Source organism: Gambusia affinis, linkage group LG03 (assembly GCF_019740435.1).
Source record: "Gambusia affinis linkage group LG03, SWU_Gaff_1.0, whole genome shotgun sequence".
Lineage (NCBI taxonomy): Eukaryota > Metazoa > Chordata > Actinopteri > Cyprinodontiformes > Poeciliidae > Gambusia > Gambusia affinis.
The window spans coordinates 27844297-27871882 of record NC_057870.1 but is presented as its reverse complement, the minus strand read 5'-3'; the positions used below and the strand labels follow the sequence as shown (position 1 = coordinate 27871882).

The 27586-nt window shown below is 42.2% G+C and overlaps 1 protein-coding gene across 31 annotated transcripts in view; it reads right to left on the bottom strand.

Moving 5' to 3' along the window:
* The window catches only part of camk2b1 (calcium/calmodulin-dependent protein kinase (CaM kinase) II beta 1), a 75065-nt gene extending 55101 nt beyond the window's left edge, over positions 1-19964 (bottom strand). For all 31 annotated transcript variants that reach the window (XM_044111588.1, XM_044111590.1, XM_044111578.1 and 28 more), the window contains exons 1-5: positions 19635-19964; positions 13873-13967; positions 3742-3801; positions 2779-2833; positions 2318-2383 (exon numbers count right to left, since the gene is read on the bottom strand). In XM_044111588.1, coding sequence (XP_043967523.1) covers positions 2318-2383; positions 2779-2833; positions 3742-3801; positions 13873-13967; positions 19635-19696 — 338 coding nt within the window. In that variant the 5' untranslated portion in view covers positions 19697-19964. The remainder of the gene's footprint in view (positions 1-2317; positions 2384-2778; positions 2834-3741; positions 3802-13872; positions 13968-19634) is intronic.
* Positions 19965-27586: the final 7622 nt, after the last annotated feature.

Below are 27586 nucleotides of genomic sequence, written 5' to 3'. Positions count from 1 at the left end.
AGTTGAGTCAAAGCATGTATGTGGATATATTAGCGCAATATCTGTCGCAGTCTTTAATGCACATTTCAACCTCAAATTTCCAATGCACATACGCAAACACAAATACTGAGTTGTCTTTAATGTCCATTTTGCTTGGAGTGTTTTTAAATTAAAAAGAATTTTGTGAATATGAAAGGCCATAATGCATAAAATCTATTTTTTACAGAAATCTTGCTATGTGTGGACTACTGGGCTTAAACTGCATGTGCAACAGACACTCACAAGTCTGCAAAGAAACACCTGTTATCAAAAGCACCAGTAATTTAGGACTGTTAACAGATGAGTCTTCTTACAACAGAAATCCTGCTCTTTAGATCAGGAATATCACCAATTCTTACAGAAAATAGTTACAAGGTACAAATGAAGCAGCTTGAAAGTGGAGACTGGAGCTGAAATCGACCATTTGCTGTCACATTCTGTAGTGATTTTAGCTTAAAAAGACAGGCAACTCTGCTTGGCTTTTAATGTTAGTGAATGGACTGACACCCACACTCACAACTGTCAGTTTCAAGTATCTCTCTCAGTCTTCTCTCAGCCTATTGTCTGTCCACCCCCCCACTACTCTGTTTCCTCTTCCGTCGATTGTTAAAGTGAACTGTGTGTGGCGATGAGTCAGCAGGAGGCGGTGGGCGTTAGATATAAAACAGCGCAGTCGGTGGTAAAAGAGAAAAAAAGAATAAAACCAAATAAAAAAGAAACTGAAACTGTCACCGTAGTTCAAACTTTAGATTTGTTGGCATTGTTTTTATCTTTTCCACAGTCTGAGGAGAAGCAAAGCAGAAGAATGATGAACGCACAAGGTGCATCCTGAGCAAACTGCACCTGCAAATCTCACCAAGTCTTTAAAAGGAAGCCTTGAGGTTTGACCAATAAGAATCTGCTGCTTAAAGTTTAAAAAGCATCAGCAGAAAGCTGCGTAATTAAGAAGTGCATTTATGGTGGTTCCAATTATTTTTAGTAAATAAACAGTGAAAATGATGATGTTCACAGCTTTCAAAGCATCTAATTACTGATTTAGCAAGAACCCTGGAATGACCTCTGGATGGAAATCACAAATGTCATTTTTAATAGCCTATAAATCGGAAGTGCTGCAATTTGCTATATAAGAGAGTCCATATTTATCTCCAACAGACTAACTAAGTGTTGAATCTGTAAAACCAGATGTTTTTTTATGCTGAAAAGTGATTGGTCAAACCTATGTTGGGTCTTAAAGGTGTGTGATGTGTCGTTGTGAGAGGTGAGGGCAAGTAGTGCAATGGAGAAAGCAAAGGAAAAGGGAAGAATGGTGAAAAGAAAAGAGCAAAGACAAAAGATAACTGACAGCAAAATTACAGCGACTGGCAAAAGTATTCGTCCCCAATGAACATTCTCCCTCTTTTTATTGCATTAAAACTGCAAACTTTAATGTATTTTCTAAAAATTTTATGTAGTAGACCAACACAATGTAGTGCATGACTAGAAAATGGAGGAAATTATGCATGGCTTTCAAAATATTTAATAAAGACAGTTTAATTCTAATTAACATCATTAATTAGAATTTATTGTGATGAAGATATTTTGAGGTACGAAATTTATCACAATAGATGATGAATGATGCGATAAATTCCCACCCCTATCATGGATGACCTGGTCAGGTGAAAAAAAAACTAAGATTTTTGAATAAGTGCTACATTTGTCAGAAAGCTTGCATTGCACATCATGCAGGCTTCGGCAGGGACAGATGTGATGATTTGAATTGATGGGTAGAAAACTTTTTCTAGATCAGCAACGCTTGTAGAGACGTAACTCTTTGCAGCAAATTGTGCTTCTACAAAGTATCGACATAGGAGAGCTGACTACGAGTAGACACCACACTGATTCCATTTGATAAACCTTTTGAAAACTGAGTATTTGTTTCCCTATACTTCAAATTATGCACTACTTTGTTCCAATAAAATACACTGAAGTTTTTGGTTGAAATTTGCCAAAATGTGGTCATGGGGTGCAGATACTTTTGCAAGGAACTGCAGGAGTGAGAGGAAGAAAGAGAAGAGACAAAAAATAAGCAAGAAAAAATAAAAAAAATAGTAAGAAAAGAAAAATGGAAAAATAACACGTCTACATGATTTATGAAGCTGAAAACAAGGAGTGAGACCAGACAACAAGGAGCAGAAACTAAAGGAAAAGGAGAGGAAATTGATAGGAATACAGAAGTACATAGAAAACTACAAACAAGACGACAACAGACTGGGAACGTTTTGAAGAAGAGGACGCAGAGAGACGAAGGCCGCGCTCCTACCTGGCGTCCGCCTCGCTGTAGTACTCTCTGGCTACAATGTCCTCAAACAGTTCACCTCCGGTCACCCTGCATCAACAAAAACACATTTATTCAACGTTAAAACATTCCAATGTTGTTGGGTTTTCTTACAACATTCCAGGAAAGAACAACAGAAATAAGAAACACAAAGAAATCCAAAAACAAGGATTTCATCAACACTTTTTGGTTTATTTGTGGCTCACCCCATTTCCCCCTAAAATCTCCCCTCCGCCCCTCTTCCCACACCGTTGCCATGGAAACTAGAGGGAATTGCTGAGAGATGGATGCGGAGGGTGTGGGTGGCGGTGGTGACAGGGATGGGGTAAATATAGGAGAGAGTTATGCAATGCTATATATGCACAGAGGGTGCAAGAATCGAGGGAGAGGAGGAAGAAGATGATGAAGCATGTGTGTAAAGGAGGGAGAGAGGAAGGATGACTTACAAGTCAAACAGGAGGTAGTGGAAACCCTCCTCTGATATACTGTCGTGAAGACGAACTGTAAAAGAATTGAGGAATAAACGTTTAGTACAGTCATTGTAAATTTATTTTGCTGTAACGATTAATTTGATGCTTTTTCTAACTGCCTCTGAAAAAGCATCACTGCTGCATTTTAAGTGAGATTAAAGGAGCATAAAAAACAGCAGGGAGAGCGTGAGGGAATAAAACCACAGGGAGCCATAATAATAGAGCCTTATGTCATGTATTTGCATTATAGCAAGAGGTTCTGCAATTAAAATTATACATTTAAGCAACAGGGAGACGTATTGCACTGTTATATTTCATGTAAAAAATAAAAATCAGAATCAACATTGCTCCATTTTGAGTAAATTGTGTGAATACTTTGAGGGGAATAAAAATTATCAATATAAATTAGGAATGAAACAAGGAATCAGATTTCAAATGACTAATTTAGTAATTGATAACTGATAACTGGAGTATGAAAACTCTAAAAAGGCTATTTGCTGAAAAACAACACAGTCAGAGCCGTAATTAAGCCCAAACTGTACAGAAAACCTTTACCTGTCAATATGTTTCACCAAAAACTCCCCAAGTGGCATCTTTTTCATTCACCCAGTTCAAATTCACTAAAGGAAGGCTATGTCTAAGCATTTTTTAATTTAAAAAAAAGTTAATTATTTATTTACTTCAAATATCTAATATATCAATAATATATTGTATGGAAAGACAGATTTAATTAGCTTAATGAAAAATCTGCAGTGTACCCATTTTTATCCAATTAATCATAACAGTAACTGACAGATTAATCAATTGCTAAGATATTTGTTAGTTGCATCCCAAGTATGAATTAGACATAAATTGAGAAAAATCAATAAAGTTGCTCAAAAATATTTCATATTTCACTGTGTTGGTATTAAAAGGAGAAAAACAAAACGAGTTCCTCACCAATGTTGGGGTGTTTCAAAAGGCGACAGATCCGAGCCTCTCGCTCCAACTTCTGGTGGTCTGCAAAACGACACAGAAACAATAATTAAGAAATGAAACACAATGAGCAAAATCTAATGCAGAGAGATGTCCGCATCAGGGTTAGATGTGTGTGAAATTTTACTTTATCTGATACAAAAAGAAAATGCTGAAGTAGCAACTAGTTAGGTGAAGCACAGTGAGAAAATGCACCATAATATAGTAAAAAAAAAGAAAGAAAAATGGCACATTTTGCTTAATTTGTTTAAACAATCACAATAAGCTTCATAGATCAATTTTTTATGTGGCTTACTTAATTTTTTCTTATCTTTAACTTGTAAACTACATAAAGTCTGATGTTTGCCACAAAAATGCCAGATGTTCTCCAAGTCTGAAGTAGATCAACATTTTGATATTTTCTCTTCTGCCATTTGTCACAAATATCTGGTTTTATAATGTCAAATAACATTTTAGTTTGAATATCTGTAAATTTATGCCTTTAATCATGGAAAGTAATTTTTTTTTTCTTGTAAATCTATGACTTTGACATTAGAGAAAATCCACACTTTGTCTCATAAATAAGTGAAATTAATCTATAAACTTGTGAGCTTTATTAACAGAAGTTTACTTCTCCACATTGTTTCATTTTTTCATTTAGACGCAATGGTCTGAATACTCTGTCATGCAATGCAATACAAATTATTAAAAAATAAGAATAAAGACATTGAAACAGTCCTTTTTGAAGATGCAAATTTTCAGCTTTTTGAGTTTCCACCAATAAAATAAAGTTTTACTGAAACATAAATTGTGTTTAAAAGACTCTGCACTCATCATTTTATTTATTGATGCAAATCGGAGGTAGGAGTGGCTGAGATAGTGGTACTTGCTGATAAAGAAGTGATATCATCCGGAGCTTAAGGCTGAAATAAGGAGCTCTGCATACGAAGATGACAACAAGATCAATATAATACTCCTCTGACACTGTAATCAGTCACAGTGCAGCACAAAGCAGCGCCCCAACCTCGATCGGGATTTTTTCTGATACCTGAAAATCCTTTGGAGTTTAGAGGAAAACAGATCTAATACACACATTGGGGCACCTGGGCTGCTTTGCTTCTTTGTAATGAAATCAGATGCTATTTCTGGTTTAAGTATTTTATCATTTCAGGACGCGATGATCGGACCAAACACGCCCACGGACAGAAAAACCCAAGAAGAAGTGGATCCCTGTAAACACCAACACTCAAACAATTGATGAAAATAAATACATGCTGTTGCTGGAAACAGTATAGTACAATCTGCAACAGGAATAGCTTTGAAACAGGCGAGCAGACACATTTCCATGGGTACAGAGGAGTGACAGTGACGTGTAAGCCCAGTGATTACAGTCTTAGAAGACGAGCTGAGCCAGTTGGAGAAAGGAGTGGGGGAGTGTTGAAGAGGGACAGAGGAGGTGGGAGGAGGAAGAACAATTAAGCCTGCGTGCCATCTTTCTGTTGAAAGATTAAAACAATGCTAATCGCTGCGTCTGCTTGTTTTCTTTCTGTGACTCTGTTTGAGGAACCAGTGAAACAAACAAAGCATGATTTTCTATTCACCTCTCTGTAAATCACGCTGCTTTTTTCTAATCTCCAGATGAGGTTATTGTTTGCTTTGTCTAAATGTCCACTTCGCCTAAACTCGTGTTTCTGCTAAACCATCCTTGATATGTTACGATGCCAAATGGTGGAAAAAACGCCAAATGGGCCAGGATCGGGTTTCAGTCTGTTGGTGGCATCTGCTGATAATACGAGAACAGAAATGGCCCAGAACTGTTGTCTCCGTTCATCATGGTTTAGTCCATCTGTCGACATACCTGAGCTTTTGTTATCTATTCTCTATAGCAGGGGTGTTCAAAGAACACCCAAAAGGGAGGCCCACAACCTCAATTCAAGAATAAATTCAGGCAAAAATTTACATCAAAACCTACTTACAAAAAATCTTTTCCAACTTCCTGCTTTTCTTCTATTTTCATGGTAAATAGTAGCATATCTATTAACTGACTAGAGAGTTTTCACACCCGATAATCCGGTAGACTCAGTTCGATTGGTTACCAAAATTGAAACATTTGTTACATTTTCAGCTGCTGCAATTTGCTTTCATTCTGCCGAACAAAACAAACCATTTGAAAAACTTGTACCGCTCCTCACCTGTGGTGGCGCTGCACCAAGAACCACACAAGGAAACGACACAAAAAACAACTTCTGCCGATATGTAAAAAAGAAATGAAGTGACATCAGATTGTAGAGCTTGCTCTTTTGTTTTGGTTGCATTTCATCCACTTCCTGCTTTTGAAATCCAGAATTCATAATATGCATTCAAGTCACACCAGAAATCACTTTAACCAAACCAAAACCAAGGTTTGTAAGCGGACCACAGTTCGCTCTTTTGGTCAAATGAACCAGACTTTCTAGACAAACAAACTAGTCAAAAGTACACCTTGGTGCACCCAAATATGCTTCTGATTGAGCATATTTAGATAAATACAGCAAGTGTTTTCAAATGAAGACTGATCCATATCCTGTATTTATTGCTGAGAACAGACTAAATATTTTGTCTTCAATCGAGCCCTCAGTAATAGACAAATTAGATGCCCTTCATTCGACAAGGAAAACCCATTTGAAGTTTTGGATTTTTAATCCCGTTCCTACAAAAAAATGAGATTATTTCTTTAATTAAAATAGTTCATGTTTGATTTATTGTTGAGTATGTAAAAAACAGAAATATTGTTCGTAATTTAAACTTTTATTCAAAAAATTTTCGCTAGTACTTTTGACAATCCTGCTCTACAGGAGAGGAAATTAACCGAGCACACGTCATTTAAAAACCAAAACTGCTTTCATTAGCAATGATATGAACCGTCACACTTCCTACACAAACCTGTGGTTTAGTTCTATAAATATTTCTGTGTTATTGTAAGATAAACGGAAAAAGTTGATTGTATGGAAAAATTATGCTTCATCTTCTTCTGTTCTTTCCCTCCTTTATTACTATATTATCGGAGAACAAAGAGGTAGAACCTGAAAATGAACACCCACTCATTTCAGACCAGGATGAAAATGGGTTTCAGGTCATTTATGAAACTGACTGGATCAGAAGAAACAACATTCATGACTGAAGGATGAACTTCCTGCCCCACACTTCTCAGTTTATCAATAGATCAGATTCCTGAAAAAATAAACTGGGGAGATTACGGTTGATGGAAACAATGAAAAGGTTCAGAGTTGAGCTCTGAAACTCTGAACAGATCATAGATTGGCTTTCTACCCATATGTCCAAACAGAGATTTAAAAAGGCGTGGCAAAAGAAAATGAGGTGGATTAGAAGTGTTTTCCAATTGAGTTCCTTGGAGATAAATAAAGTACTTTTGAAGTGAAGTATATTGAGTTTTATGATTTAATTTATAGAAGTAAAATATTTCATGCAGTATCTACATTTCCTGGGCATGAGTGGAAGTGAGTAAGAAAAACAATTTTCTTTTGGAATCAAAACACCATAAAGTATTACATTTTTAAAGAATTTTAGACCATTAAATTAGTACATGATGAACTTTTAGTTGTAAATAAAATAGAGGTCAGTAACTTCCCACTTCGTGGGTTATTCGGTACCACAGTGAAACAAAATAATTATGTTGAGAAATACCAAGAGAGAAATTTTATTTAGAAAAAAAAAAAGTTCTTCTGGATTGCAAATGGAATTATGCGAGTCAAGGTTACAGGAATAATCAGAATGAAACAAAAATCCATTAATTAAATATATTTTATTTCTTTTTAACAAAGGAAAGGGAGACAAGAAAAAACACAAAAAAGAAAAAATCATAAACTGGATTTGGTATGAAAAAAAATGAGGAATGTAGTAGATAGTTCTTTTATTACCAAAATATTTCCATGTTTCTAGTGCAGCTAAATTTAAGACAAACAAATATATTTTATTTCTGTTTCACTGTATAAAAAGTTTGAATCAAAGTTCGAGCTTTCATTTTGCTGTTGCTCTGACTGTAAGGAGTGTACAGTCAACTGTACGCTCCTGGTAGTATTCTCTGCTTCAAATATTCATTTTACCCATCTCGTTAAAGCTGTCGGTCAGCCAAACACTGTCGTTCTCTGAAGCAGTGGGGTAAATAAAAAATGAGCAGAGAGGAAAGGAAGGGTGGTGAGCACCGGTCCTGAAGGGGGGTGAGAGAGGAAGTGGCAAAAAGGAACAAGCAGAAGGAGATATGTGGCAAACAGGAACACGAGCGCAGACTGAGATAACCCAAGGATAGCATGCAGTGGAGTCTGCAGGAGACGTTGTGCTGGAGAAGAAGAGAGGGAGCGATGAAGAGGAGAATACATTTGGGTTAATCGTCGCCAGTGAGGGCTGGTATCTCAGGAGAAGAGACATCCACAAAGAGAAGCATACATAACCACTGTTCAAGAATATTTGACTTACAAGATCAGCATGGCTCACTGCAGCTGGGAAATATGGAGTTTAAACGGCACTTTTTTTCTCATTTCCTAAAAATACCACAGGAATGTAGATGCTGGAAAAAAGGTTCTTGGCAAAAGTATTCACAGCCCTTTAAATTTTTTACATCAACAGTCACGATAAATTTTGTCGGACAATAAAATGTTCCAGAAATTATTGTCATAAACGATAATAATGTTGTTTCGAGACCAAGCAAGGTTAGACGATGGAACATCTCATGATTAATCACAATTAATTAGATTAATCAATTTTTCAAATAATCAACTAATTTAGTAATTGATTTTTAATGCTAGTATATAAACTCAAGAAATGCTATGTCCTTTAAGAAAAACATATTCAGAGCAGTAATTAAGCCAAAATTGTACATAATATATATAAATTTGAATTTAACATCAATTGGTCTGTAAATATGTTTTACCCAAAACTCCTTAAGTGGCATAGGTTTAGCTTCACCAGGTTCAAATTTTATAAAAAAAAAATTATGCATTATTACATTTTAGGAAATTATTTGTTTGTCTATTTTTACATAATTCTTAATTTTGCATGAAATAAAATTAAGAGGTTAAATGAAAAATCTACAAAATGTACCATTTTTACGATCACTCAATAAATCATCAGAATAATTGATTATGAGGTGATTTTTAGCTGCAGTCCTAATTTCAACTTGCAACAAAATATTCTATGCAACTTATAAAAGTTAGCATCAAATAAAGCTAAGAGGGGAACTTTCAAAACAGTGACATTTGCGGTGAGCCATCGTTTTTTTAGAAATCATTTCCATCAGAAAAGAAAAATCAGTAAGAAGGGTTCAAATGTTTGGTGTAATCAAACTAATCTGCTGATGTTAGAGCAGAAAAAACTGGAAAAAAAAAACAGGCTCTACTGGCATTTGTAATTATAAGTAGAGTGATTTGACTTCATAATAGGCTTACATGTAATAGGCCTTCACTTAAATACCTCTGCACGACTTATCTGACATTGACACAAAAGAACCGGGACAGAAATCAGGTCAGCACTCTGCTGCTGCAGCAGGTAAGTCTCAGACAAAATAAACACCTCACATTTTCACATATATATATATATATATATATACGCACATCCACACTACCATGATATGTTACAAGGCCATATAGGAACCTCTGGCATCCCTTGTCCACAGATCGCTGCCAATAAACAAGTGCTATGATTGGCTGGAAGCCTTGCCCAGCAGACCTGCCCTATATTTCCTGTTGACATGAGCTGGATTGACATTAACCGCTTGCCGTCCGCAATACGGGACAGAATCAGGGCTGAAGTCAAGCGGGGTGTTTGGGTAACACGCAAATAACATTTAGTCATCCATTCCCAGATGCTTGATATCAGGATTTTTAAGAGGATGAATCACTGTGACTGCAGTAAATAAACAGAGTTCACTGTCAGAATGACCATGCATGTGTGTGCCAGAGTGAAAGAGAGGCAGAGTCAGATGAGAGTCCCATGCTAAAAGGCATGTAGGCGTACAGGCGCATGGCCCTCTGCTGCCAAGTGCCTGGGGTCCCTTTTCTGCCATGACCCCCCCGGCCTTCCTGCAGCTCCCATCTCCATCTGCCCGTCCCAAACAAACGCTCCTCCCAAGAAGCCTTTGCTGGCGCTTTGCACCTTCTGATCTTACCTGCTTTCTGAGAAATATATCAGCAGCGAAAATCTCACTTGTGAAGCAGAGCAGTAAGTCATCGAGATCGCCATAAAACCTGGCTGCTGCAGCCCATGTCAGATGGGTCATGGAGCTATTATTAGCGCTGGAGTAGAAGTCGTATGCAGCAGCGGCTCAAACATTGCTCTGCTGTTTCAGAGAACATGGCTCATCCATTAGTAAAGAGAGCAGTGCAGGCCATGCACACTGCTCAGTCGGCTCAGATCATCAAATCTTAAAGCAGGAAGATTATGCCGTACCTCAGAAATCTGCAAGCAGCTGCAGCTTTTCATAAAGCAGCTGAGGAGGAAACATATACCTCCAGTTAGTGGAGATGCACTGGTCAGAGATTTACGGTCGATTTTTGTTTTCTTTGAAAAGCTCTGACCGGTCCAATTTCTCTACAAGCTATAATTAACAGCACTCTGAGTTTCTATGTTCAAGCCTTTCTGAAATCTAAAGCTCTGCACTGAACCCCATTGAAACTCCAATGGTTATTCCACCAAATATTGATTTCTATTTGAGTTCTGAAAGCACTGCATCTTTTTTGTTATTTTCACCATTTCTCATTTCTCATTTTGTAGAATAAAAGAATAATGTTCATTTTACTCAAACATATAATTGTAAAAAGTAAAATCTGAGAAACTGATCATTTCTTAATTTTTTCCAGAGCTGTATATACAGTCCTCAGTCATTTATTGCTGGAGAAAAGCTGATGTCACACTGTGTGTGTTAGTGGAGATGCACTGATTTGGTATAGCTTGTATCAGGGCTGAAACAATTCATCAGATTAATTGTGATGAATAAATTATTCAAAAAAATTGTTAAACTTAGTAATTGTTAACTGGATTAAACAGACTCAAAGATGAAAGACGAACATACTCAGAGCAGCATGTAAGCCAAATCTGAAGAAAAGAAAATATGCACAACTTTAGCATTTAAGATAAAAAAGAAAACCTCTGTCTGTAAATTTGTTATACCCAAAACTGAGATAGCAGTTTCAGCTTTATCTGTTTCAAATTCAGTTAAAAAAAATCTCATATTAGGTACCTTTTGCTAACCAATTATTAATCAGTTGATCAAAAACAAAACAAAAAAAAACAACAACAAAAAATCAACATCCATCTGCAGCCCTTTGGAACAATTTTGGGCGGTCCTTGATCACAATTCAAGAATGCTGGGTGATGAAACTAATTTTAGGGTGAAATTTTCACTGATGCCAGGCCTTTCAAGGAAGATAAAAGAAATTTTAAATCTTGAAATGCAAAATGCAAGGTCCAACACAAAGCATTCAACCAGATTTTTGCTTTGAATTTAATATATTTTAGTAGTAAAGGGGACAATGAAAATCTAGTAACTTTATTAAAATGTAGAGCTGGTACAACCATTTAATAAATTTGGAAAAATAAAGCAAGAGTATTCCATATCGTGTTCTTGTTGCTGAAAAGATATTTAAAAACATCTAAAAGAGATTGTCAACCTGTAAAATGTAGGATATGGATTTCTGTTTTTGTTTCATCTGGAAAATCTACAAGACCCTTTTTATGTTGTAAACCTACAGTGATTTACAGAAACCTTATCTACAGAAATATAATTCCTTTGCTTATTTTGTTAAATAACATTTATTTGATTAATAAAATTGTTGAGCAGGTAACTAAAAAGGTTTTGCAATCTGTGGCAACCGAAGTACTTTCAACTTGGCATTTTGGCCTCCATGTCAAAAAGTTTGGACATCACTGTTCTAAGAGCTAAAAACAAAAAAGACATCTTTGATTTCCATTAATACTCATAAATTATCTTAAGTTTCTTCTGTTTTCTGGGGCCTTAAATACCACACAGACTCTGCTTCAGAATCTGCATTAATTTGCTTTAAACCTGAGAAACTCATTACTTTATGGTGTAAGCGGTCTGATCTTTTGAATTTTTAACAATTATCCCTGACAGCCTCACCTCTGTGGTGAATTATCATTGCTATCAGAGAGCACTTTCATAAATCTGTCTGCGTGGATTTAATGACATCTGAGCAATTGTTTCCAGAGGAAATTAATACCCACAGTAAAAGGTTAACTGACAGACACAAACAGATATGAGCAGACATTCTACCCCTGTTAAAATGCCTCTTAGACCACACTCTACATTTACACACATGCACAAGACATTTGTACGTGTGTGCGTGCGTGTGTGGGTTTGTGTGTGTGTGTGTGTGTGTGGGTGTGTGTGTAGCAGTGTATTGTCAGTGGGGTGCCACCTGGCACAGCCGTGACTCTGGGTCTCCGGTTGCGGGCTGCAGAGGCAGCAGGAGATTTACACCGGGCGAGTGTTGGTGTGAGGAACAACAGTGACTGCCGCGGAGCAGGACAGGTTTACGTCACAGCATCCTTTACAAGTAGAACTTTATGCCTATTTAATGTGAGCATATACCATTTGGTATACAGTAAAAAAAAATTTATGTGGAGAATTATGTTTTTCATGGAAAACACAGTAGAGATTTAGATATTAATTACAGACTAATGCTCTCTTTCTAAGAGATAGGGTGCTCACACCAGTCCTATCTAGTTTATTTAGTTCTATCTAGTTCGAATAGAGTTTATCCGAACTCTAGTTCATTTGTCTAGAAACTCTGGTTCTTTTGGGGAGGTGTGAATGCAAAATTTTAAAAAGCGAACTCTGGTCTGCCTGAAAAACTCGGTCTTACTTTGGTTGAAGTGAACTCTGGTGCGGTTCAAATGCATATGTGAACACCAAGCAGACCGGAGTCAACTCTAAAAGACAGGAAGTGGAAAGCAGCGCAGGGCATTCTGGGTGAACACAACCAAAAAAACCACATGAGTCTAACGCTAGATGGAGAAATGGCTCGTGGTCTTTTGCCAAAGACAAAAAAGAAACCACTAAAATCTGACACTACTCCATTTTTGTTTACATTTTGTGAAGAAAGACGTTACGTTCAGTGTCTTCTTCAGAGGTTTTTGTGTCATGTCCTTTAGTGGTTCTTGTTGCAATGCCACCACAGGCAAAGAGGGGAACAGCTTTTTCAACTAGTTGGTATTCTTTGACATACCACAACATAAAAGCCAACCGCAGCAGCTGAAAATGTAACAAATGTTGCAATTTTGGTCATCTATCAAACTGGTCTATCAGGTGTGAAAACACCCAGACGATTACTTAACGTAACGGCAAAGAACCTGAGAGTGACAAAGAAACTTTTTCTACACTATAATAATCCTTTGCGGAACATCCTTTTAACTGAAGGGGATCAGAAATGTGCAAGGTTTAAGACTTCAGCTTAAGATTAAACATACGATTGACTAGAGCAGGAAATTTATTTGAATCCTACTTTTCTAGAATCTATACGTCATCTATTCTAGAAATGCCTCCATGCAGACCAGAAATATCAACACCAACCCAAATGTAACTACACACTCTGGGCGCTCTGGTCCCACAGAAACTGGTTGCATTCAGCATCAAATGAAGTTTACTCACAGTAATTATCCACAGGTTACAGACATGTGGACTTGAGTGGCATTTTGCTATGTGAATGATTAACTACCACGATGTTTAAACTGAGTCAATCCATAAAAAGTAACTTTAGTAAGAGACTAAAGAAAAACTTCAGAGAACAGGAAGAAATCTGGGGCACTATCCACAGATTATGGGAAGTTTTTAAATTTTGTGAAGCTTTTTGGGACAAAGTAAGTGGTTTTCTTTTCACACCACTTTTCTACCACAATCTTCTCCAGCCGTTAACTTGTGAGTCCTTTTCTCTCTCTTTACTGGCTGTGACTGCAGAGCTTTCAGAGCTACACCAGAGCTGTAGACTTCATGCAGCCTCTACCTTTACCACCAGGAAAATCCCAACTACAGAATGCATAGTGTTCTGACTGCATAACAATATCCAGGGATTACATGTCCAACTAAACACCGAAATAAGTTCTTACCTCTTGCAGATAACTTTTTGGTGTTGATTATTTTAGCGGCATATTCTTGCCCTGTCGACAGCTTCACACATCTGCGCACCACTGAAAACGCTCCCCTGCAAACAGCAAACAAAATATATTCTTATTACTTTAAGGAAGATATTTTCAGATTTTTATCAACAGCTCATATAATATTTATGTCCATCAGAAAATCTCTACTATCAAACTTTTGCTTACATGCAACTTCTTCAGAGCCTTAGCTGGTGTAATGACTCCAGTTTTTGCTGAGAATACTCATGTTAATACATACGACTGATGATTTACTGGAGCTACAAGCAGGCTTAATATTCCTCAAATGTAACTGTGGAAAGCTACATTTAAAGACCAAGCTGTCCAGATTTATCTGCTTAATAAGCTCCCATGAGGAGCCTCGGAGCCAGTCAGCATGTTCTAGATAATGTGCTCACATGTGGATGGTGAGACGTGCAGCGAAAGAAACTTCTACTGCAAAACTACAAGGGCAAACAAAAGAGCAAACAACTCAAACATAATATTTGACATAGTCAAAGAGCCTATTTCTGCAGAAAATGTAATTTAATATAAATAAAGTCATTTAGAGTAATTTAAAAATGCTGAATCTGAGTTGTGTTGCTCTAAAAGCTGCACAGCAAACTCTCAAGTCTCTAAATAACTTCTCAACCTCGGCCGGCTCCGATCAATCTGGCCGGTCTGGCTTCCAGTGGGTGTTGACAGTGAAAGGTTGAACTGTGACACTGGGTTTCGCTTCCAGACCAACAAGGTCAAAGGTGAAAGCTCTGGGACCAGATGGACTAAAACTCAGACAAGGCAACGCAGAGGACTGAAAGTCTTCTGTCACATAGCATCAATTATTATTATTACAAACACATAAGCTGTTTTGAATTAAATAGTTCTTCAATAAATGTGCAGCTAAACAAAACAATATTGAAAAGAACATGAATAACTACTACAAAACAGTATTAAATGTGCTACTTCATAACTACCATAAGAAATTCAATTGCACTCAAAGACAGCAAATAACTGCATTCAATCATACATAATCTTTACTGACAACACTAACAGAAACCAACAACAAAAAAAGCTCAGACCGCAAAACAAAAACCTAGACTATTGGTTTCTGAGGTTTTTGAGGAACATTAAAGTTAATTGTAATCAGTACTTTTTTTTTTTTTAAGATAAACCGTAATTACAATTACAATTACAAATTACTTTTATTTCACAGTAATTTTCCATCCTGATCAAGCAGCTTTCTATTGTCTATAATATGCATCATAAGTATTTCCACAATATAGAAAAAAAGGTAATGAATAAGGCCTTATTTTGACTCCATGGACAAACTCAAGAGACCTAACCTCAAATCTGTATATTAAGGAACAAACATATGTCTTCAGAGATCAATGGTTGGTGAAAAAGACATAAATTAACTGCCAAGGTTGTGAGAAGAATCAAGCGTGATGCTACCAGGAAGCCATTATCTTCCAGTTCTGCCATATTCTATAACTGCAGCCTACCTAGAGTGTCTAAAAGTACAAGATGTCCAGAGCGCAGAGACATGGCCAACGCAAGGAAGGCTGAAACCTGACCATCGCCACTTTCACCTTGTTGGTGTCTGATCCACACACGAGACCATCCATCTGGTCCTTCAAGAATCCCTCCCATTTCATCAGTCAATAAAACCTTTGAAAAATCTGTCTTCAGGTATTTCTTGGCCCAGTCTGGCCAGTTCAGTTTATGTGTCTTGTTCAGTGTACTGGTATGCACTGGTATTATTAAAGATGACCTGGTTAGACTTTTTTGGGTTGAAGATGGGCTCATATAAAACTCCCAAGTTTTAAAAGACATTTCCTTTAAACAGTGTTACTGGAAAAAGTCAACATCTTTCAGAAAGATGATAGTTTTTATGCATCTCCTTTGTTCTCCTCTGTCTGGGTAGCCAGTAAAGACAAAAAACTTATCACGTGAAATGTTTATTGGAAAGTGTTGAGATTTTTGTTTATCACTCTCACTTAAACATATGAAAATAAAAAAAAATTTTGATGGATAATAGTTGCTCAATAATTGCACACATTAAGATATTCTCCTAAAAATCCCAAAATGTCACTTTTATTTTTTTAAACATTCTTGTTTGAGGTTTATTAACATTTTGGATCAACTGAAACTAATGTAGGTAGTAATAATTAAAAATAATCCTTAAAAATATGACTTACTTGTCCATAGAGTAATTTTTTGTTGTGTTATTGCCACCCAAGTCTATGTCAATTTTATAGATAGCACGTTAAGAAAAGACGACAAAGTGCATGATGGTGAATAAAAACAAGTAGTGAAAATCAGAAATCAGCAGGTACACAAATGGGGATAGTTAGTAATTTCTTCTTTTATTCTGGAAATATAAAACATGAACCTGCTGCATATCTACGTGTTATCATCCTCAGAATGGAAAATCTTAGTCAGAGAATCTCTAATTGCAAAGTGCACAGCATGTAAATCTGCACACCAACCTTCAAATATGACTGAGATAAAAATCTACTTTTTATTGAAGAAAAACCAGCAGCAGAGCAGCGCACAAATGTTTCACAATAAAAGTTGTTTGACAAAATCTAAATGATAACCAGTGTTGTTTTAAAGTAAAAACTCATTATATAAGCTGCAGAATTCACTGTAAAAACTTATAATGAATGCCACGGCACAGAGAAGATCAAAGAACATGCTTTCTAACAACTGTCTTAGGAGTTTGTTTATGCCAATTTGTGTAAAAGAAGAGCTGCTTGTAGACCAAGGCCGATATTATCTGTAATAGGCGCACAAAGTCACGAAGCTTAAATGTCACAAGTCCCACAAAGGAAGAAACAAAAAGTCAGAGCACAATAATTATCTCTCCTCAGATGCTTAGGATTAGTATTACAGAGTCATGGATAGCATTATTATCTCAAGGCCAAGCCACTTACACCTGAACTCCTTCCTCTGAGATGGATGTGACAGGATGAGTAATTATAATCATTTGTAAAAGACAACTTGTAGAGCAGGATTAGTGTCACTCACACAAGATCAAAGCCCAACTAATAGGTTATATATTTTTCTTTTTATTCAAGAGACAAATCTGAAGAATAAAAATCATTCCCAGCAACCAGAGTTATTGCTCCTGGGAGAGGAGCAAGCTTTGCAGCAGAGAAAGTGTTATTATCCCCAGGTGGTGTGTGTGGAGTCACACTGGTGGACAAAACTATTTATGCTTGTCAAATGACAAAAATAACCAAAATATTATTTCTCTGGGGTATACCAGACGCCTGAAGTGAGTCTGAAACATTTGCAATTACAAAAACTAGCTTAGATTCTTACTGGCATAAAAAAATAAAATCTACAAGTGTTATTAATTCACCTGTCATCTAATTATGATGCTCAAAATGATTCAAAACTTACATCAACATGAATTCAGAGAGAAAATACTTTTTTGTGTTATTTTGTGTTTTTCTCCTGAACTATATTTAGATATAACCAGATTATTTTATATAAACGTCTTTTGTAGTCACTGATTCTGAAAATATCAATAATTGTTCTTTTTTGGACTGTAAATCTGCCTTTGATATAGCCTAATATCTCAATATTTTAAGGTTCACCTTACTAGCAGCAAGTTTCTGTCACCCTGTTTCTCCCTCAGCGCTCATCTCTTGTGGAGTTCCCCAAGGTTTCGTTCTCGGGCCAGTTTTACTCTACATTAACATGGTCCCTTAAGGATCCATTTTTAGGAAATCTCTTCATGCAGATGATTGAGAGATCGAATTACTCCAGAAGCACATTTTTGAGTGCTAATTGCATCTTGCCGTATAAATCTGGGTAGGCTTCAGACTTTTGGCCACATTAAAGGCTAGAGAGTCACGCTTGGTTCTCATTTTGACTTGGAGAAACTATTTACCATTCACTATTGCAAAAATCTTTTACACGCTAAAGCTTTTATTGAAGGTAAAACTTTTGTTTTAACTCGGTGGGATTTTGAAAGGCTGAGCCACAGTTTTCTAAGACCCCCGTTTGATCATTGAAACTCTCTGAGCATTGGTGTGAGTCTGCCCTGCCTTTTATGGCAGCAGTTCATGCAGAATCTAACATTTTACTGCTGAATTTAACAAATTGGACAATGGACAAACTGCAGCATATATCCATCAAACATTTTTTTTTTTATTATTTTGTATAGATTTTTGAATACTCAAACTGCTTCTACAAAAAACTGAAAGGGCACGAATACTTTCTGGTGGCACATTTTAAATTTTTCCATGATTTTGCAGAAGAACCAACTGACACTTTAAAACAAAAGCTCTCACATTATCCTGAGACTTTATGGGAAAACAGTTCAACGATTCAAGAATTAAATCGCTGAACATAAAGTTTTAAAGTCAGGTTGGATTTCATGTGTGGATTACTAATACTAAACCATTTATCTACAGGAAGTGCAAATAATAAAGCAGAGGCTAAGCTCACATGTCAAGCATAGACTGATGTTTTTATTAGGACTGCAATAAAAAGGTAAACTATAGGTTTGTTGTTGATATTTCACTGGACGTAGAACTTATTTGTTCAAAGTGCAACAAGTAAAGATGAGAGACGCAGCAATATAAAGATGGACTGATGAAGGTCGAAGACTGCCTAAAGGATCAAAGTGGAGATAAACGCTGAAACAATGCTAAAGTCTCAATATTGTCACCATAACAACAGAAATCACAAATAAAAAAACACTAAAAATTGAATGCAATTCTACACAGACATAAAATGCTAAGCACCTTAAATCTCAAATAAAGCAAAATATGGAATTGCAGAAAGTAGAAAAGGTTGATGAATAGGAGCATGTTGTAACTTTTTTGAAACTATTTGTTTGACTCAAGCTCAATTTTAGAGAAATTAGCAATACTTTGACGTTTTGTTTGTAGTATTTCATGCTTTAGCTTTTGCTTCCAACTTATGTGCAAACTGCAATCTGTCACTACTGCAGTCTTTTAGAAAAAGGGGTAATAAGATGTTTTGTTGTAGGGAAATTAACATACAATAACCAATTAGATGGCAGACAAAGCAGTAGAAAATTTTGCGTTTCAAGTCTTCACATTTGGTGATAAACCATGATGCCTTGCTTGTGTTAATTGCAACAAAAATCTTTTTTTAAAGATATGTCCGTCAAGCAAATGTCTATAAAAGCTGCAGAAATAATAGAATGACTTCAAAACTTCCCAATGCATATGAATTATCTTATTGGTTTATTATTTATACAGAAATTCCCTATAATTACAGAAGCCATAAAAACCGCCATGCTTGCAGCTGTAGCAGATCTTTTTTTCCCCACGTCAACAAATCCCCGCTCTGCACGAAGGGCACACAAACTTAGAAAAACATATTTTCTGCAAACCGCAGTTTTTGCCTCAACACATGTGGAAATGCATTCACCACAACAATTTCCCTGTTTTTATTTTTATGTCCTTGTGAAATAAACCCAGAAACAGAAAATCTGCACGCTATATAAATATGCCAAAACCTATTGGATTTAATTTGTAATGACAATACAAAATCACACTCAAAAGCGTGGCAGTGTAGTTTGAAAGCTGACATATCGAAAAAGGGCGCGCGCGCGCGCGTGTACACGCACACACACAAAGCTGCTGGCCCGCTTCAACTCTGCAGCCTTGCTGCTGTCGCCTGTCCGAGTCTCCCAGCACAGCAAACAGCCGTGCCACCGACTCAGACACGCTGACATCACAGATACTCACTTCCCCAGCTCCTCGTACAGCTGATACTCGTCCGTGAATCGCGTACAGGTTGTCGTGGCCATGGCTCTCCCCTGTCTGTCTTTCTCTCGCTCTCTCTCTCTCTGTTTCTTTCGCTTCTTTCCCCTGAATCAACTCCGAAAGAATTAACCCTCTGTTCGTGCGAAAAACGGTGTAAAAAAAATAAAAAAAGATACCAACGCGGGTACGCCCAGCAGCTAGCCGACCGTTGGAGTGGTGGAAAAAGCCTATTAAGAAGCGCAGAGAGACGGAGGGGTTGTAGAAAGGCGAAACGGGCGGTGTGGGTGTTTCTCTGTCAGACTGACTCCGCTATCTGACAGCTACCGCGCTCAACGGAGCAGTTTGGCAAGCTGAGCGAATTAAGTATAGCCACTTCCGCTTTGGATTTTCAAAATAAAATACGCCTTCCACACGAGGCAAAATTTTAAAGCAATTCTAGAACAACCTGACTGCAGAATGATTTATAGATCAAAAAAAGCTCAAAGGGGTTTGATGTTAGCAACTCTGAGACCTATAATTATAACACTGGAATATCAAGGCAAAGAAAACTCAGTAGCTGCTGGTAGGGGCCATTCAGGGGCCTCCAGACATTCAGGGGCCCCTAGAAATTGTAAGACAGGCCATAGATCTAAACTTGTAGCATCATTTATAGAGAATGACAATGTTACTAAATTTTATTTAATGCATTCAGCTGAGAAAAATAAATAGTACATTTAGGATTTAATTAGGACTTTTACTTTGTAGAAGTTTAAAGAATCATCTTGATAGTTTGATTGTTGTTACCATGGCTACAATATGATGTAATCTTTGTCTTTGAATTAGGTTTGTTCACAAATACATCACAGCAAATAACCAATAATCAGTGATTGATTTTAAACTCTGCCAATAAACCTGGTCTCCCTCTCAAAGACTTCACCTTATTGATATTTAAACATGTTAGTGATGCTGAGGTTCTTAATAGGACGGGTTCTGGAGGGAGGGCGGCTCTGTCTAAGGCCCCATATTACCTTGTACCGGCCCTGCATGAACAGCCGCTAAGATGCACATCTCTGGAATCTACCTGGAATCGACCTGGAATCCCCCGGTGGCCCCTGTCAGTCCGCCAATGCTTTGGAGACATTTTGATTCATTTCATTGTGGCATTTTTGGCTTTTTTCTGCGATTCTATTTATTGCTACAATATTTTCTCTGATTTTTATTTTGTGAATTCGGCCCCGAGATTTGGCCCAAATGCTCTGGCTCAAGTCATGCTTTCAGAGGTGCGTTGAAAATAATTTATTTGTAGACAAAGAATTTACTGCGGCTTTTCCATCTCAACAAGCTGCCCAGCGCCCGGCTCTGTCTGCACTGATAAAGTTTCTGTCTATGGTCCCGGTTGGCCGGAAAGTTAGTGGTTAAAGAATTAGTGCTAACCTCATCATGCAGGTTCAGCCCAGTGAGGAGCTTTCCTGTTCTCCTCGCAGTCACGTGTCACGCTGATTTTATACTATTTTATTTTTCTTTTAGTATTATTTTCCGGTTACACGATGCATCGAACCGTATCAAATGTTTTGTCTACTTAGTCAACCAGAGTGCGACCGCACGAAGATCTGAGAAATCTTTGTGAAAATGGTCCCATAAACTCGAGCAACAGTTTCTGTGGCCCTTATTAAAATCTCAAAATGGACAAAATGGAAGAGCAACTAAAGCCACATTAGCAGCATTTAATTAAATCTCCCGGTTGTTGCACATCTCTGCGCTCAGTGCAGTGGATTTAACTCATCATGCAGGGCCGGTCCAAGGCTGTATGAGGTTTGGAGCAGAATTTGACTTGGGGCCCCTTTTTGTAGATAAAAACATCAGCATCTTTAACAGCTTCATATATTTAGTGAAATCTGGGAGAGGGGGAGTCTTTGTAAACAAACAGAGTTCAAACGCAAATATTAAACTCATAGCGTCAGATTGTTGCTATGGTAACAAAACAAAATGAATATTGTTCTTTGAACTTTTGCAAAGTAAACTTGCCAGATCCTTAAAACCTTGCATATAAATGTTAATTTAAAATCTTTTAATTTATGTATGCTGAAACCATTCAATCAAATTTAGCAGCATTGATAATCTTAATAAATAAATGTTACATTTATCTATCTGTAGTCTGTGTTAAAATATTAGCATTTATGAGCCCCTGGGGGCCTGATGGAGCAGCTGACTTAATTTGGATTAAATACAAGTGCAAATAATTGATTTTCATTTTAATTGTATGCTTTGATTTGTTGTTTTTCAGACTAGTTGTGGGTTTCAATAGCGTTTCACTGGCGGTCTTTTCCAGTGACATATAGTTACCCAGTAATATTTTTACATTTCCTGTCTACTTAACATCTTTTAGAACAAAAACACGGTCTTGGCACCCCGACCACTGGGATTAGCAAGTTTTCTGGGGGAAACCCTGATATCTAATCACACTTACTTATAAAGTGTATGGCGGAGTGAGCGGAGTTCTGGAGAGTGTGACATCACCTGCAAAAGGTCAGTAGTTTGATATGCAGACCTGATCTGATCGTTTCCATAGCAACGACCAGCAGCTGGATCTTGCCTCAGAACTAGAGTGAGCTCACTGATGAGGTCACAGAACATCAAAGGTCAAAGAGATTCTGAGGTTCTGCTTGTCTGTCAGAGACAATTCTGTCCCTCAGTCAGAACTGAAACAGAAAACTTAGCGGTCCAAAATGTCTAGTTTATCAAAAATACCAGTCGGCGTGATTTTACCACTTGGCTTTGGATTAGGGTACTTGGTAAGTACAGGGATGAAGAAAGTCATTGATTATTACCTCCATGGAAAGGATGTGAACAGCAGTAGCTCTCGAGCTACTGAGAGCAGTCCATCTCTTGCTTCTGGAGGATGGACTGAAGATGAAGCAATTGATTTGAATTCGGAGATGACTCTGCTCCTCTCGCTAGAAAATAACACAGTGTTTGGAAATATGATTCCAGGACGAACTGACCTGGACAGGAAAGTTTTCAAAAAGGAGGAGAAATTGTCATCTGAAATTACTTTAAGTTGCAAGACTTCCCAGGTTGGTGCTCAGGAGCGCACTGCTCCTGATGGTCGTCCTGTCACGGCTGCCCCTCGTCCTGCCACGGCTGCCCCTGGTCCTGCCACGGCTGCCCCTGGTCCTGTCACGGCTGTCCCTGGTCCTGTCACGGCTGTCCCTCGTCCTGCCACGGCTGCCCCTGGTCCTGCCACGGCTGCCCCTGGTCCTGCCACGGCTGTCCCTCGTCCTGCCACGGCTGCCCCTGGTCCTGCCACGGCTGCCCCTGGTCCTGCCACGGCTGTCCCTCGTCCTGTCACGGCTGCCCCTGGTCCTGTCACGGCTGCCCCTGGTCCTGTCACGGCTGCCCCTGGTCCTGCCACGGCTGCCCATGGTCCTGCCACGGCTGCCCCTGGTCCTGGCACGGCTGCCCCTGGTCCTGTCACGGCTGCCCCTGGTCCTGTCACGGCTGCCCCTGGTCCTGCCACGGCTGCCCATGGTCCTGTCACGGCTGCCCCTGGTCCTGTCACGGCTGTCCCTCGTCCTGTCACGGCTGTCCCTCGTCTTGCCACGGCTGCCCCTGGTCCTGCCACGGCTGCCCCTGGTCCTGCCACGGCTGCCCATGGTCCTGCCACGGCTGCCCATGGTCCTGCCACGGCTGCCCATGGTCCTGCCACGGCTGCCCATGGTCCTGCCACGGCTGCCCCTGGTCCTGCCACGGCTGCCCATGGTCCTGCCACGGCTGCCCATCGTCCTGCCACGGCTGTCCCTCGTCCTGTCACGGCTGCCCCTGGTCCTGCCACGGCTGCCCCTGGTCCTGCCACGGCTGCCCATGGTCCTGCCACGGCTGTCCATGGTCCTGCCACGGCTGTCCATGGTCCTGCCACGGCTGCCCATGGTCCTGCCACGGCTGCCCATGGTCCTGCCACGGCTGCCCCTGGTCCTGCCACGGCTGCCCATGGTCCTGCCACGGCTGCCCATGGTCCTGCCACGGCTGCCCATGGTCCTGCCACGGCTGCCCCTGGTCCTGCCACGGCTGCCCATGGTCCTGCCACGGCTGCCCATGGTCCTGCCACGGCTGCCCCTGGTCCTGCCACGGCTGCCCCTGGTCCTGCCACGGCTGTCCATGGTCCTGCCACGGCTGCCCCTGGTCCTGCCACGGCTGCCCCTGGTCCTGCCACGGCTGCCCATGGTCCTGCCACGGCTGCCCCTGGTCCTGCCACGGCTGCCCATGGTCCTGCCACGGCTGCCCATGGTCCTGCCACGGCTGCCCATGGTCCTGCCACGGCTGTCCATGGTCCTGCCACGGCTGCCCCTGGTCCTGCCACGGCTGCCCATGGTCCTGCCAAGGCTGCCCCTGGTCCTGCCACGGCTGCCCATGGTCCTGCCACGGCTGCCCATGGTCCTGCCACGGCTGCCCATGGTCCTGCCACGGCTGCCACTGGTCCTGCCACGGCTGCCCATGGTCCTGCCACGGCTGCCCATGGTCCTGCCACGGCTGCCCATGGTCCTGCCACGGCTGCCCCTGGTCCTGCCACGGCTGCCCCTGGTCCTGCCACGGCTGCCCCTGGTCCTGCCACGGCTGCCCATGGTCCTGCCACGGCTGCCCATGGTCCTGCCACGGCTGCCCATGGTCCTGCCACGGCTGCCCATGGTCCTGCCACGGCTGCCCATGGTCCTGCCACGGCTGCCCATGGTCCTGCCACGGCTGCCCATGGTCCTGCCACGGCTGCCCAGGGTCCTGCCACGGCTGTCCATGGTCCTGCCACGGCTGCCCATGGTCCTGCCACGGCTGCCACTGGTCCTGCCACGGCTGCCCATGGTCCTGCCACGGCTGCCCATGGTCCTGCCACGGCTGCCCCTGGTCCTGCCACGGCTGCCCCTGGTCCTGCCACGGCTGCCCCTGGTCCTGCCACGGCTGCCCCTGGTCCTGCCACGGCTGCCCATGGTCCTGCCACGGCTGCCCATGGTCCTGCCACGGCTGCCCCTGGTCCTGCCACGGCTGCCCATGGTCCTGCCACGGCTGCCCATGGTCCTGCCACGGCTGCCCATGGTCCTGCCACGGCTGCCCATGGTCCTGCCACGGCTGCCCATGGTCCTGCCACGGCTGCCCATGGTCCTGCCACGGCTGCCCCTGGTCCTGCCACGGCTGCCCGTGGTCCTGCCACGGCTGCCCGTGGTCCTGCCACGGCTGCCCGTGGTCCTGCCACGGCTGCCCGTGGTCCTGCCACGGCTGCCCCTGGTCCTGTCACGGCTGCCCCTCGTCCTGTCACGGCTGTCCCTCGTCCTGTCACGGCTGCCCCTGGTCCTGCCACGGCTGTGCCACGTCCTGCCACGGCTGCCCATGGTCCTGCCACGGCTGCCCATGGTCCTGCCACGGCTGCCCCTGGTCCTGCCACGGCTGCCCCTGGTCCTGCCACGGCTGCCCATGGTCCTGTCACGGCTGTCCCTCGTCCTGTCACGGCTGTCCGTCGTCCTGTCACGGCTGCCCCTGGTCCTGCCACGGCTGTGCCACGTCCTGCCACGGCTGCCCATGGTCCTGCCACGGCTGCCCCTGGTCCTGCCACGGCTGTGCCACGTCCTGCCACGGCTGCCCATGGTCCTGCCACGGCTGCCCATGGTCCTGCCACGGCTGCCCATGGTCCTGCCACGGCTGCCCATGGTCCTGCCACGGCTGCCCCTGGTCCTGCCACGGCTGCCCATGGTCCTGCCACGGCTGCCCATGGTCCTGCCACGGCTGTCCATGGTCCTGCCACGGCTGTCCATGGTCCTGCCACGGCTGCCCATGGTCCTGCCACGGCTGCCACTGGTCCTGCCACGGCTGCCCATGGTCCTGCCACGGCTGCCCATGGTCCTGCCACGGCTGCCCATGGTCCTGCCACTGCCCCTGGTCCTGCCACGGCTGCCCCTGGTCCTGCCACGGCTGCCCCTGGTCCTGCCACGGCTGCCCATGGTCCTGCCACGGCTGCCCATGGTCCTGCCACGGCTGCCCATGGTCCTGCCACGGCTGCCCATGGTCCTGCCACGGCTGCCCATGGTCCTGCCACGGCTGCCCATGGTCCTGCCACGGCTGCCCATGGTCCTGCCACGGCTGCCCATGGTCCTGCCACGGCTGCCCATGGTCCTGCCACGGCTGTCCATGGTCCTGCCACGGCTGCCCATGGTCCTGCCACGGCTGCCACTGGTCCTGCCACGGCTGCCCATGGTCCTGCCACGGCTGCCCATGGTCCTGCCACGGCTGCCCATGGTCCTGCCACGGCTGCCCCTGGTCCTGCCACGGCTGCCCCTGGTCCTGCCACGGCTGCCCCTGGTCCTGCCACGGCTGCCCATGGTCCTGCCACGGCTGCCCATGGTCCTGCCACGGCTGCCCATGGTCCTGCCACGGCTGCCCATGGTCCTGCCACGGCTGCCCCTGGTCCTGCCACGGCTGCCCATGGTCCTGCCACGGCTGCCCATGGTCCTGCCACGGCTGCCCATGGTCCTGCCACGGCTGCCCATGGTCCTCCTGCCACGGCTGCCCATGGTCCTGCCACGGCTGCCCCTCGTCCTGTCACGGCTGCCCCTCGTCCTGTCACGGCTGTCCCTCGTCCTGTCACGGCTGCCCCTGGTCCTGCCACGGCTGTGCCACGTCCTGCCACGGCTGCCCATGGTCCTGCCACGGCTGCCCATGGTCCTGCCACGGCTGCCCATGGTCCTGCCACGGCTGCCCCTGGTCCTGCCACGGCTGCCCCTGGTCCTGCCACGGCTGCCCCTGGTCCTGCCACGGCTGCCCATGGTCCTGTCACGGCTGTCCCTCGTCCTGTCACGGCTGTCCGTCGTCCTGCCACGGCTGTCACTCGTCTTGCCACGGTGGCAAAGTGCAGGTGCAAGAAGGATGCTCGTCCTACTTTCACTATTTCTCGTCGTGGCATTTCTACTCGTAGTGCCCCTTTTTCTCTTTTTGCCACTGATGCCCCTCATGCTGCCACTGAGGCCCCTCATGCTTCCATTGAGGCCCCTCATGTTGCCATTGAGGCCCCTCATGCTGCCACTGATCCTGCCACTGATGCTTGTCCTGCTGACAACGAAGAGAGACATTTTACCAGTGTGTATCATGATATATTATTTCTGATTCTCGTGACCGTGTGTACTTGGTACTACGAGTGGTTCATTTTACAGTTTGGTGAAATGTTGACAAAAATCTTGTTTATAATTTTCTGCACTTATTATCTTTGTCTTTGTTTTTAAAAAAAATAATAATTTCATGTTAGCAGGTTCTCTCCGGGTGCTCCGGCTTCCTCCCTCAGTCCAAAAAGATTGTAGTAAAGGATGGTTGATTGAAGAAAATTTATTTTTATTGATTTTAGTTTAGCAATTTATTCTAAAGCTGAACATCCTCCTCAGGAAATTAGGAGGTTGTCTCTCTTTATAAATTAGGTGGCATCACTATTTTATTAAGGGTTGTACAGTGGCGCACTTGGTAGCACTGTTGCCTGGCAAGAAGAAGGTTCTGGGTACGATTCCCGGGGTCTTTCTGAATGCAGTTTGCATGTTCTCTCTATGCATGCATGGGTTCTCTCCGGGTGCTCCGGCTTCCTCCCTCAGCCCAAAAAGATTTTGGTAATGAATGGTTGATTGAAGAAAATTTATTTTTATTGATTTTAGTTTAGCAATTTATTCTAAAGCTGAACATCCTCCTCAAGAAATTAGTAGGATGTCTCTTTTTTAAATTAGGTTGTATCACTCTTTTATTAAGGGTTGCACAGTGGCGCAGTTGGTAGAGCTGTTTCCTTGCAGCAAGAAGATCCTGGGTTCGATTCCCGGCCTGGGGTCTTTCTGCATGGAGTTTGCATGTTCTCCCTGTGCATGGTGGGTTCTCTCCGGGTGCTCCGGCTTCCTCCCACAGTCCAAAAACATGACTGTCAGGTTAATTGGTCTCTCTAAATT